A 13,639-nucleotide genomic window follows, 5' to 3' on the forward strand; every position below is an offset into this window, starting at 1 on the left:
TACATATTTATATATGATAGATAATTTTAAATCACACCTTTAGTAAAAAGTTTACAACTTACTTTTACATCTTATCCATTTTAAATAGTTTTACTCACGTGTAGGCGTTATCTCTATTGCTTTTAAATACTTATTTGTTTAAGCTATAAACTCTTAATTATCATCACTTCGTCAATTTAGCAAGTCATCTGTAAACAAACACTCTCTTTGTACACAATAATGTGATATTGCAAGGTTATCTCATTTAAATCAATCATGTAACATTTTCGCTAAGGCAAGGAAAATGTCGTACAGTTAAAATAAACAATGAACTAGTACCCCATAGGAATGAAGTAACTTATCTATGGATTCACCTCGATCGAGGTGGAAACATATAGCGAGTAAAATAATTTGCATAAAATTAGGAGCAGCAAATTTAAATCTTAAATAAAAATTCTAAACTTAGCGTAGGCAACAAAGTCCTGTGAAACAATGTAATGTGGGGTACGATAACATTGATATAATTCAGAGATTTCAATCTAAAATGCTTAGATCAATCACGGGTTCACCGAGATACATGAGTAATGAAAATATCCATAAGGATCTTGAAATTCCTATGGTAAAGAAAGAGATAGAGGACTGCTGAAAGAAATATATTTCTAAACTTCCTGAACATCCAAAGCCATTGGCTAATACCATGGTATATTACTGCAATCAAACACGTTTAAAAAGGTTACAAGTCTACTAGAGAGCAACGTTATACCAAAACAGTTCAACCACATTCTTGAGCTTCTTTAGTTTTAAATAGATTTAAAATTTTAATACTTATTGTTAGACTTTAAACAAAGCAGATCCAATAAATAAAGAAACAATAAAAAAATGCAAATAAACGGTAATGGTACAAATATGTAGTGTTAATCTAGTAGGCGAGTTCTCTTGCAAGTTTGAACTACTGCAAGAAATGCAAAAATCCTACACCAAAATATGCAAGAGCACGATAACACCTCATATCAGAGAACCAAATATCAGTGTGTATATGTATTATGACAGCAGATACAGGATAGCAATTCACTATTATAATTTTGACGCTCCGAGTATAGAGTTATCCCTTTGAAATACAATAATAAATATAATATGTAAGATAACAGACAATATTTTATTATATAAACATATGTATGTATCTATCATAATACCTATATATATATCTATAATTTAGTTTTCAAACAAGCGCATTCAATCTTCTACAAGAGCGTACAGCTCCTGGCGTACGCCGATGATATTGATATCATCGGAAGTAACAACGGCGCCTTTAGTTCTGTTTTTTCCCGCGTGGATAAGGAAGCGATGCGAATAGGTCTGGAGGTGAATGAGGTCAAGACGAAATATCTCCTGTAATCAAACAAACAGTCAGCGCACTCTCGTCTTGGCTCCCACGTCACTGTTAACAGTCATAACTTTGAAGTAGTAGATAGTTTCGTATATCTGGGAACCAACATCAACAACACGAACAATGTCAGCCTCGAAATCCAGCGCAGAATCACTCTTGCCAACAGGTGCTACTTTGGACTGAGTAGGCAATTGAACAGTAAAGTCCTCTCTCGACGAACCAAAATCAAACTCTACAAGTCGCTTATCATTCCCGTCCTGCTTTATTGTGCAGAAGCTTGTACGATGTCAACATCAGATGAGACGACACTAGGTGTTTTCGAGAGGAAAATTTTGCGCAAGATTTATAGTCCTCAGAACATTGGCAACGGCGAATACCGCAGACGATGGAACGATGAACCGTACGAGTTATACGACGACATAGACATAGTTCAGCGAATATGAAGACAGTGGCTATGCTGGCTAGGTCATGTTGTCCGAATGGACGATAACACTCCAGCCCTGAAAGTGTTCGATGCAGAACCCGACGAAGGAAGCCGAGGAAAGGGAAGGCCTCCACTCCGTTGGAGGGACCAGGTGGAGAGCGACCTGGTTACACTTGGGATCTCCAACTGTCGCCGAACTGCGAAGGAGAGAGAGAAGTGGCGCACTATCGTCGATTCGGCTATAACCGGCTAAACGGTTGCAACGCCAATCACATACATACATACTTTACAGTTTACATTTTTAACTTATTTATTTTATTCTACAACTCCGTTGGAGGGACCAGGTGGAGAGCGACCTGGTTACACTTGGGATCTCCAACTGTCGCCGAACTGCGAAGGAGAGAGAGAAGTGGCGCACTATCGTCGATTCGGCTATAACCGGCTAAACGGTTGCAACGCCAATCACATACATACATACTTTACAGTTTACATTTTTAACTTATTTATTTTATTCTACAACTTTGCTTCTGTTTTTTTTTTGTAAATTTAAGGCTTTTGTCGAGAAAATCGAGGCAAATGTCGAGAATTCGGCTCAAAAAGTGACATTCTTTCAGTTCAGATTTTGTTGGGTTAATGTTGACACAAATGTCCACGATCGATATAAAAAGATTTAATCGACCAGTGCTTGACCCTAGAAACATCTATTGGAAACGGCGGAAGCAAAGTTGTTGACCTAATATTAATGCATTGTTTACTACATCCAAAGTCTAATTTTACTTCTACTGGAAGTGTAATATACATATAATACACAACCACATATTATCTGTTTATTCAAACTAATTAAATTCACCATATCAACATTACTATCAATTTATATTAATTGGCCCCTATCTGTCATTGAAATATAACGAAGTGATTTTTAAAACTTTAGATATCGACCGTTAATGTGTAAAAATAATTAAAGAGTTCTTCTGAACAAATGTATGTTATGTACTTCACTATCATGGGATCTCATTTGTTATATCAGTACTAAAACAGATTACAAAACCTTTAACAAAAACCTTAATTTACCAAATCGAACTTCATGTAGTTGCTTAGCATTATCTTTATAAATTGGTATGTAAACCCATTATGAAATTCCTAGGTTTATTCGTTCTTTTGCTGTTTGTTCGCACTGTCTTTGGCTCTCAACATGGCCAACAATAAATTGTAAATACGATGAATTAAATATATAATTAACAGCAATGGGATGCCAAACAATAAAACGATTGTATCCATGCTATGACGTTGTAGAAAATTCAAATGACGTGCGGCCACGCGCATTTGTGGGGCACCCTTATGCCTTAGCACATACTCAGTCCAATAGATTGCCGCATCGAGCGGTTTCATTGGGCGATCATGGAAACTCGCCGAGATCTCTTGCGCTCGTTCGGTATACTTGGGATTCTCCAATACCTTCAAAATGGCATCACGCAGATCGGCACTGGTGAAATTTCGAAAGTTAAGAGCAAGACCAAAACCTTTACTCACTGCCTTTTCCACATTTAAATATTGATCGTAGAACACTGGCATGCCCACAATCGGTTTGCCATAATGCACTGCTTCTATCAGACTGTGCATGCCACCATGTGTAATGAAAAGTTTCACTTTAGGATGAGCAAGTATATCTGATTGCGGAAACCATTTGTTAATGAAGACATTCCTTGGCTTACCGACTAGATCGGTCTTCTCAAATTTCCACAACACGTTCACGGGTAATGAGGCAAATGCGTTCATAATATGTTGCAATTTATGTTTCGGTAAACTTGCGCTCTTAACATTCGACCCTAGCGAGAAGTAGATAGCACCTATAGGGGAGGCATTAATAAAAGCTTCCATATCGTCGGGTATTTTACTTGGTTTGTGATCAATATGCATACCAGCCACTTCGATTGCATTCGGCACTAATGGACTTGGCCAATTCAATGAGTAATGCTGATTGAGCAGCAAAAGTGAAAAATCTCTACGAACATCTGTTAAGCGCAATGTCGCATTAGGAAAATACGTTTCATAGTAACGCTGCTGCTCAGGTATTATAACTAAATGATTATACAGTAGCTCCATGGTGTAAGCATATAAGTTCTCTAAGCGTTGCCAGAAGTTCATACGATCCAAATGTTTACCAGTAGGCGATGGTACATATGCTACCGGTGAAATATTATCCACCAACTCGTCGATCACAACATCTGTGCCAAATGTGGAGACACCAATAATAGGCGCTCTGAAATGTTCACCCAAACCGTAAAGAGAATCCTGGCAAACTACTTCGATAATGATGAGATCAAACTGGGCATCGGAGCGCAGTAGTTGTTGGAATTCTTCATTCTTCAGCACTGACAAGGAACCCATAATTACGTAATCCCTCACGGTACGTAACTGATTTAATTTACTTTCAGACATTTCCTCAATCGCACTGATAATGAATTCTAAAAATACAGTTTATAATTACAACGAAATAAATTTTGATAGACAAATATCTTTAATATGCACCACACTAACCATCATGATCTTGGTATTCATTAATTAATGTTATATCACGAAAATTTTTTAAGGGAGATTTTTGTGGAAATGCCGATACCGAAGTGATTTCATGTCCGCGCGCAGCCAATGTCTTCAAATACGACTGCACACACATATACTGCGATGGGCCCGTAAAAGGAAATACAGCGAGTATTTTTGCCGATTCCGTGAATCTTGGTGCAATCGCAGCCACCGCTAATGTCAATGTTACAAATGTAATCCGGCTCATATTTATTGTACAAACTTAACAGTAGCCACAATAGTACATAACCGACTGACGTAATGCTCTCAGGAAAGTGTGCTTTTATGCATTTAAAAGAGAGAACGGGTTTTAATAAAAAGTAACACTTAAGATTAATTCGATGTAATTGTATGCAATTAGCAAGGGACTGACATGCCAGGGTTAATAGGTTCGAAACCAATGGACAAAATGAACGTTTTTATTATCAACTGTGCATGGAAACAATTTTAAGAAGTACAATTTCTGCTTTATTATATAATTTTTTGCATGGAAGTTAGATAATCTTACTACCAAAAAGTTCGAACTATCGAAGCTCAGATTGAATTAAATGGAAGCCTATATGAGCCTTTTAAATTAGATCAAATCACAAAAGGTATTATGTACAGTGATCCCCGCTTAAGTGTCACCCGTTTAAGTGCCTTTCCCGCTTAAGTGACCATATTTTGCAGCATCGTTATTTTTTCTATCAATTCAAATATAATATTCCCCTCTTAAGAGCCTCCGTTTAAGTGCCTTTCCCGCTTAAATGCTTACAATATTTAAGCCACAAAAACAAAATTGTTTGCAAATTTCCTCTTTTAAATGCTTTTTAATATTTTTGACATTGAATGCGCCGAGTATTGTCAAAAGTAAAACATCTACATAGTTTTTTATGTTTATTCTCATATTTATTGTCATTAAAAAGTATTTTTGTTATTAATAAGAAATAAATGTGCTTTTCATTCTAAAAGAAAAAATAATAGGTCGAAACATTTGGGAAAAGGCGTGGTAAGTACCTCGAGGCACTTAAGCGGAATTCATTTAAGTGTCTTTCCCGCTTAAGTGTCTCAAAACTCGTGCATGTTAAGAGGGGGCATTTAAGCGGTGATTACTGTGGTAACGTCTATCCAATCGTTTGATCGTCCAGATCTCTCACATTGACATGTTAACCAAAAACAAGCATAAAGAAAATTTTATGTCTTTAATGGAAGGTATCTAAAATTGCAAATATAATTTTTTGGGCACAAAGTCTAACATTTTAATTTCAAAGATAGACGAAATCAAAAATTATCAAGTGCTTGATGATACGGCCGGGTTTAGTCTTTGTTACCTCTCATACGCTATTTGCACTATCTCTAAAAGTAGCCGCTCTATATATTACTCATATTTATGACATATAGAGAAGATCAATTACATTCACCATTACATATCCGTTGCATTCTGCAATTACACGCACTAATATATAATATTTACAGATATTTCATTATATATTTTCATTACTCTGCCTCTGACAGATAGTAAAGTAGATAGTATATATATGTGGAATTGTATATTTATACATAGATACTGCGCTATATGAATGAGTGAAATAAATGCGATAATAATAATATGCTACATTTAATCGTCTATTTAGATTATTATATTATATTGTATAATATTGTTGTAGTTAAGTATCAAAGTCACGTCGAGTATGCAAATACGTAAGATATTTTTATTATGTGAATTCAGGCATAATGGGATTTGAAATATTTTCAATGTTTTAATATAATAATTAAAATTTTGTAAGCAAACTTGCGTGACTTATCGACATTAACTTATTGTAGAATTAAAAAACATAACTGCAAAATTAACAAAAAAAAATAATAAGTTAACAAAAGTACCCAAAATGCTATGTCAAAGCAAACGATAATTTTGGACAGGCTTATAAGCCATATCTCTTGCAACCAATTATTAAATGTACAATTTTAATGAATGCAGCAGACAAAGCCAATGTTCCAGTTTGCTGCGGTTTCAGTTTCGGTTTCGCTACATCCTTTGTACTATTTCTTATTTGTATTGATTCGGCTTTCAAATTATTCGGTTGAATTTCGACACAATTCCTTTGCAGTATTATTTTGGTTACAAAATGGAGAGCAATGTTAAGTCACTAGTGGTGTATAGATTTTGTTTATCAATTTGAGGCTATAATTTCTTCATAAAAATTGCTTCTTGCTCATATATTCATATAATTCATAACGAAATTTAAGTCTTGAATAAAAATATATAGTATATATACATATATATTTCTTAAAAGGAAAGTTTACAATTATATATTAGAGAATCACTATTACTGGCCATAAAGAGAACTAAACGTTTCACTAGTACAGACATTTCTAAATCAAAAACTTTTCAAAATAATTCTGAAATGTTTCCAGCTTCATATAACCGTTGCCTGTTTCCTTCTGTTTGGCGGATAACAATATTTAAATTTTTTTGGCAATACATATAAGAGTATACTCATACATAAGTAAAAAAAATTTTCCAATTTCGCCACCAAAATAAAAATATTTGGATTCGAAGTTCAAAAAAAATACTTTTAAAATAATAGGCGTGTTTTATTTGACCAGCAAATTAAGCTATTACCTTATTTTGTATGGAAGACTTAGCCAACATAATTATGTTGGCTTGTCATAAGCTATCATAGCTTGTATATTGAACTAGAGCCATTGCCAGTTCATCGTTTTTTTTCATTCACAATAGTTGGTTTTTTTCCAAAAAAATGTAGTTGGCAATAGCGAGAAACCCCATTTTGACAGATAAAAATGTAAACAAACCAAAATTTTAAATTCTATCGAACTTTATCCATATTTATTTAGACCATCCCGGATCTAATAATGATTGTAGATTCCTTAAAAGCTCAGAATATTATAGAAAAGCGGTAAACAAAAGGAATTTTGATTTATAAATTCAACTTTTTTTTTTTCAAATAAATTACATTTCAGCTGAGAGTTCGGGCCCGCATTGCCAACACAATTCATTTTTAAGCGAAGATATGAAATAAGCTAAATGCGTTTTATTTGTCCATGATTTAGCTATTAGCTTGTGGTGGTCAAATAAAACACGCCTAATAAATATAATAAAATATTATTAATTACATGATAAAGATACTAAAAAATCATAAATAATAAACATAAAATAAGCATAGATACACATAATCTAAATTGTCTTACATGACAGATGTTACAAGAGAGTATTATAGTTTTGTTCACATAACGGTTGTTCGTAAGTCATAAAACTAAACGATTTCCGAAAACCGAAAACACATAAAGTGCCATAACTAAGCAATAAATAAAACTATGCAAATAAAATTTGGTAGGAAGTATCGCACTATGAAGGGGCATATGTGGATGTAATTTTTATGGAGGAGTGGGCGGGTCCCCGCCCCCTACTAAGTTTTTTTATATATCTCGTAACTTCTTAAGCTATATGAACCAAACTTTCTAGAATCGTTTCTTTTAATTAGGTAGGTAATCGGATTATAACCACGACCACCGCCCATAGAAAGGTTATGTTGAAAACTAATAAAAATGCTTTAATTCAGTAAGTGAAAATACCAGAAACCTTAAATTCCATTATAAAGAAGGTACAGAAGGGCTGCATCCAAATTGGTTTACAAAATTTTAAGTGGGTGTGGCTCCGCTCACTTATGGGTCAAAAACCATATCTCCGAAACTACTCGACCAATATGAATTAAACTCGGTTTGTAATATTTTCCTTGCATCCCACTGATATGTTGTGAAAATAGGCCAAATCGGCCTATACCTATATACCAGAACTTTGAAGTCGAGCTGAATAGTTTACTTTACAAAATGTAAAGTAAGCACTATTGAAAATATCGGAACAGAACTTTGCATAAATGCTGCATTTATAGTGTGGCAGCCCCTTTCTAAAAATCGGACCATAGGTTTTCAAGACCCCATATATCGAAATAATTCATGATGAACTCAGTGCCCAAGCGTATTTTTATCCGAAAATATGGGTAAATCTCTCAGATAACTTAGTGTAACTCAGAGGAAATTTTTTTCGTCTAATAGTGTGTCTCTGTTGCAAAAATTATTAACATCGGGCCATAACATCTCCTACCTCCCATATACCTAATTATAATTTAAAAAAAAAAAATACGGTGGGCCTTATTCCGCATATAGTGGTTAATATGTGAGATATCTTAGCAAAATTAAGTGAGCGTCCTGGATATAGTGTACCTTGGTGATGAAAATAAGTGAAATCGGTTCAGAAAATGAGGGCTTATCAAAAGTGTGAAAAGTGAAAGCTGTGATATCTTAATAAAACTATATCAATAAATTGCGAGAGTATAAAATGTTCGGTTACCCCCGAACTTAGTATTTTCTTACTTGTTTTCAATTACTTATGCGGCCAAATATATGATATATGACACTGTCAATAGCTGATAAAGAGACTTTTTGAAGGACTAGCATATTCACCTTAATTTATTTAATTACCGTGATTTCTCACTTACAAGTTACTAACATATATAGTTTGCTCTAAATATTTTTATTGCACTGAAAGTGTCATAAACAATATAAAATTACACATTATCTGTTTAAAGAAATCAATTACATTGGCTCTATCAACAATACTATCAGAAACATATTGATCAGCCCTTAACAATTATGGAAATAAAAGTAAGCAATTTATGTCGCCTCATTATCTATTTAAAATCTTTTAGATGTAAGAAGAACCGAATGAAACTCTATGTAGTCTTTGTGATGTGCTTAGAATTATCTCATTAAACAGTTAGATATACACTCACTAATGGAATTCCCTAGTTTACTCATGCTTTAACTTCTTACTCACATAATCTTTACCTCTGAATATAACCAATATCAAACGAGTTATTAATAAAATCAACAACAATGGAATAGCAAATAACACAACAACTGTATCCACACTATGGCGTTGTAAGAAATTTAAATGACGTGCGGCAACACGCATTTGTGGGGCACCCTTATGTCTCAGCACATATTCAGTCCAATAGATTGCCGCATCGAGCGGTTTCATTGGTCGATCATGGAAAGTCGCAGATATCTCTCGCGCTAGTTCGGTATACTTGGGATTGTTCAATACCTCCAAAATGGCATCACGCAGCTCGGCACTGGTGAAATTTCGAAAGTTAAGAGCAAGACCGAAACCTTTACTCACTGCTTTTTCCACATTTAAATATTGATCGTAGAATACTGGCATACCCACAATCGGTTTGCCATAATGCACTGCTTCTATCAGACTGTGCATGCCACCATGTGTAATGAAAAGTTTCACTTTGGGGTGAGCTAGTATGTCGGATTGTGGAAACCATTTGTTAATGTAGACATTCTTTGGTTTACCAACTAGATCAGTCTTCTCAAATTTCCACAACACGTTCACGGGCAGTGAGGCAAATGCGTTCATAATATCTTGCAATTTATGTTTCGGCAAAAATTCGCTCTTTATATTCGAACCCATTGAGAAGTAGATAGCACCTCTAGGGGAGGCATTAATAAAAGCTTCCATATCGTCTGGTATTTTACTTGGTTTGTGATCAATATGCATACCAGCCACTTCGATTGCATTCGGCACTAATGGACGTGGCCAACTGAATGAGTAATGTTGATTGAGCAGCAAAAGAGAAAAATCTTTACGAACATCTGTTAAGCGCATAGTCGCATTAGGAAAATACGTTTCATAGTATCGCTGCTGCTCTGGTATTATAACTAAATGATTATACAAAAGCTCTATGGTGTAAGCATATAGGTTATCTAGGCGTTGCCAGAAATTCATGCGATCCAAGTTCGTGCCGCTAGGTGCTGGTACATATGCCACCGGCGAAGTGTTATCCACCAACTCGTCGATCACAACATCTGTACTAAATGGGGACACCCCAATCATTGGCGCTCTGAAATGTTGACCCAATGCGTAAAGCGAATCTTGACAGAATACTTCGATAATGATGAGATCAAACTGTTCATCTGAGCGCAATAGTTTTTGAAATTCTTCATTCCTCAACACAAGCAAAGAAGACGATGTCACATAGTCCCTAACCCTCTTCAGCTGGTCCAATTTACTTTCATAAGCTTCTTCGATCAAATTGATTATTCTTTCTAAAATGATTTTAATTAAAACAAATTTCCTTTATCGTAAAACTTTACGCTTACCTTTATGTCCCGACTTGTCTATTTGTAATGTTAAATCACGAATGTTCTTTATGGGTGTTTTTTGTGGAAAAGGCGAAACTGAAGTGATCTCATGTCCACGCGCCGCCAATCTCTTCAAATACGACTGTATAAACATGTAATGAGAAGGACCCGGAATTGGGTGAACAGCAAGTATTTTTGCGGATTCCAATGAATTTAAACTACACATTAAGATCCACACAACAATAGCTATGCATTTGATTGCACACATTTTGAAAACTTTTTAACTAATACGCACCAACAGACTTCGTATTAGACTAAACCAAGGTACTGTGAGGGTCTTGATCTTTATACTTATTTAGACAACAGAGAACACATCAGGCTGAACAAATCTGCGTACCACACTAACTTATGATATTAGTAACTTAATGGAGATCTCTAAATCCCTAATACACTTTATGGCACTATAAAACTAAGCTTTTGCATGAGTTTCTTAATCTTCGGAAAAAACATTGCTTCCCTAGTGAGTAATAAACAGTGCAGGAGCTGTGCACCGGACTGATCATAATAAGCAAATGATATTGTATAATTCAGTGTTCGAGGTTGGTCCTAGATATATTCGATCTGCTCATATATAAATTAGATTCTAACCATTCTGAGGTTCATACTATATAAGTTGTACCAAAACTATTGTACATCATACGACAGACAGTCGGGAAAGATATTTACGCAAACTTGGTCGAAAATACCAAAAATTTAATAATTGGTTTTAATTTGTACAAGAAAACAGGGACCATCAAGCCTATCTCTTGGAAACAAGGTTATGGTAGCACTATTTTGGTATGCTTATGATGTCAATGAATATATCATACTGTTGAAAGAAACACCCTTTTTACTTCAATTTAGCTCTCGTAGGTAATCAATCATTCTTTACTTTACTAAGACTGTAATATAAAAGTGATAAATAATATTAATAAAAAAACAATATCAACTTTCTGCTCGTTGTATTTGTTCATTTATCACAACTTACACAATATTATTTAAAACACTAATTTATCAAGCCTCAGCTTATCATAAGTTCAACATTTACACTTTTAGATAATAAAGTGATATTACAAATCTTAGAAATAAATCGCCGAACATAAACTCAGCTGCTTTCGAGCGGTAAAAATTACAGACAAATATTACTTGGTTTGATCAAATCGCTTTTCTTTCTTTCTTATAGTCCGATTTTGTACTTTCAAATAAAAACTATCGCTTTAAAAAAATAAATCCGTGAAATTAATGAATAATTACAGTTTTCAATATCTCACATCAATATAAATTTAAAAGGCATTATTTAATTTTTTAAAAAAATATTAATTTATTTAATTTCTGAACATAAGGCCTCATGGCGAGGAATCCCAATCGAGCTTCTTGTAGTCTTTGTCATCTGCTTAGAATTATCTCTATAATCTGGTAACTATAGCCTCGTTTACGAAATTCCATGTTTATTCGTTCTTTTGCTTCTTGTTCTCACGGTCTTTACTTCTGAATATAGCCAATAACAACTTGCAAATACCGCGAGTTATAAATATAATCAATAACAATGGAATACCAAATAATATCGCGATTGTATCGACACTATGGCGTTGTAGAAAATTCCAATGACGTGCGGCTTCACGCAATTGTGGCGCACCCTTATGTCTCAGCACATATTCAGTCCAATAGATTGCCGCATCGAGCGGTTTCATTGGTCGATCATGGAAAGTTGCAGATATCTCTCGCGCTCGTTCGGTATACCTGTTAATTAATGTTATATCACGAAAGTTTTTTAACGGTTTCTTTTGAGGAAATGCCGATACCGAAGTGATTTCATGTCCGCGCGCTGCCAATGTCTTCAAATACGACTGCACACAGATATACTGCGAGGGATCCATACAAGGACATACAACAAGTATTTTTGCCGATTCCGTGAATCTTGGTGCAATCGCAGCCACCGCTAATGTCAATGTTACAAATGCAATCCGTCTCATATTTACAAATTCAGTTTCTATACAGTAGCCACACTAGTTTGTCACCGACTGATTTTGCAATCTCCGCAGAGTTTCCTTTTATAAATTTTAGATGAGAGAGCGTATTTTAATATCAAGTATTATTAAACATTAACTCGATGTAATGGTGTGCAATTAGTTCGAATGCTATGAACAAAATGAATTTGTTTGTTTTCTTTGTTAGAAAGTTGTTTGCTTGAAAATAGCCAGTCTTACTTCAATTGATATTGATATCATCGGAAGCAACAACCGCGCCGTTTGTTCTGCTTTTTCCCGCATGGATAAGGAGGCGAAGCGAATGGGTCTGGAGGTGAATGAGGACAAGACGAAATATCTCCTGTCATCAAGCAAACAGTCGGCGCATTCGCGTCTTGGCTCCCACGTCACTGTTGACAGTCATAACTTCGAGGTCGTAGATAATTTCGTATACCTGGGAACCAGCATCAACAACTCGAACAATGTCAGCCTCGAAATTCAGCGCAGAATAACTCTTGCCAACAGGTGCTACTTTGGACTGAGTAGGCAATTGAACAGTAAAGTCCTCTCTCGACGAACCAAAATCGAGCTCTACAAGTCGCTTATCATTCCCGTCCTGCTCTACGGTGCAGAAGCTTGGACGATGTCAACATCAGATGAGACGACACTAGGAGTTTTCGAGAGGAAAATTTTGCGCAAGATTTATGGTCCTCAGAACATTGGCAACGGCGAATACCGCAGACGATGGAACGATGAGCTATACGAGTTATACGACGACATTGACATAGTTCAGCGAATAAAAAGACAGCGGCTACGCTGGCTAGGTCATGTTGTCCGAATGGACGAAAATACTCCAGCCCTGAAGGTGTTCGATGCAGTACCCGCCGGAGGAAGCCGAGGAAGGGGAAGGCCTCCACTCCGTTGGAGGGACCAAGTGGAGAGCGACCTCTTGGGATCTCCAACTGGCGCCGAACTGCGAAGGAGAGAGAGAAGTGGCGCACTATCGTCGATTCTGCTATAACCGGCTAAACGGTTGCAACGCCAATCACATACATACTTCAATAATTCATAGAACTTTTTACAAGTGCTTGCTGAAGTGTACTCTTCGGCCCA

At 35.6% G+C, this 13,639-nt stretch overlaps 3 protein-coding genes across 3 annotated transcripts; all 3 read right to left on the reverse strand.

Annotated features, from left to right (window-relative positions):
* Nucleotides 1-1,114: 1,114 nt before the first annotated feature.
* Nucleotides 1,115-8,730, reverse strand: LOC105220493 (UDP-glucosyltransferase 2-like). The gene is made up of 2 exons (XM_054228709.1): nucleotides 4,329-8,730; nucleotides 1,115-4,255 (listed from the first exon to the last, which is right to left on the reverse strand). The coding sequence occupies exons 1-2, from the start codon at nucleotides 4,576-4,578 to the stop codon at nucleotides 2,937-2,939; spliced, it is 1,569 nt and encodes a 522-aa protein (XP_054084684.1). The 5' UTR covers nucleotides 4,579-8,730; the 3' UTR covers nucleotides 1,115-2,936.
* Nucleotides 8,731-8,880: 150 nt separating this feature from the next.
* LOC128921356 (UDP-glycosyltransferase UGT5-like) lies at nucleotides 8,881-10,854 on the reverse strand. Its single transcript, XM_054228714.1, has 2 exons — nucleotides 10,539-10,854; nucleotides 8,881-10,484 (listed from the first exon to the last, which is right to left on the reverse strand). The coding sequence occupies exons 1-2, from the start codon at nucleotides 10,786-10,788 to the stop codon at nucleotides 9,178-9,180; spliced, it is 1,557 nt and encodes a 518-aa protein (XP_054084689.1). The 5' UTR covers nucleotides 10,789-10,854; the 3' UTR covers nucleotides 8,881-9,177.
* Nucleotides 10,855-11,504: 650 nt separating this feature from the next.
* Nucleotides 11,505-12,610, reverse strand: LOC128921357 (UDP-glucosyltransferase 2-like). Its single transcript, XM_054228715.1, has one exon. It carries the CDS (start codon nucleotides 12,530-12,532, stop codon nucleotides 12,008-12,010), a length of 525 nt encoding a protein of 174 aa, XP_054084690.1. The 5' UTR covers nucleotides 12,533-12,610; the 3' UTR covers nucleotides 11,505-12,007.
* Nucleotides 12,611-13,639: the final 1,029 nt, after the last annotated feature.

This window comes from Zeugodacus cucurbitae, chromosome 2, assembly GCF_028554725.1.
Source record: "Zeugodacus cucurbitae isolate PBARC_wt_2022May chromosome 2, idZeuCucr1.2, whole genome shotgun sequence".
NCBI lineage: Eukaryota > Metazoa > Arthropoda > Insecta > Diptera > Tephritidae > Zeugodacus > Zeugodacus cucurbitae.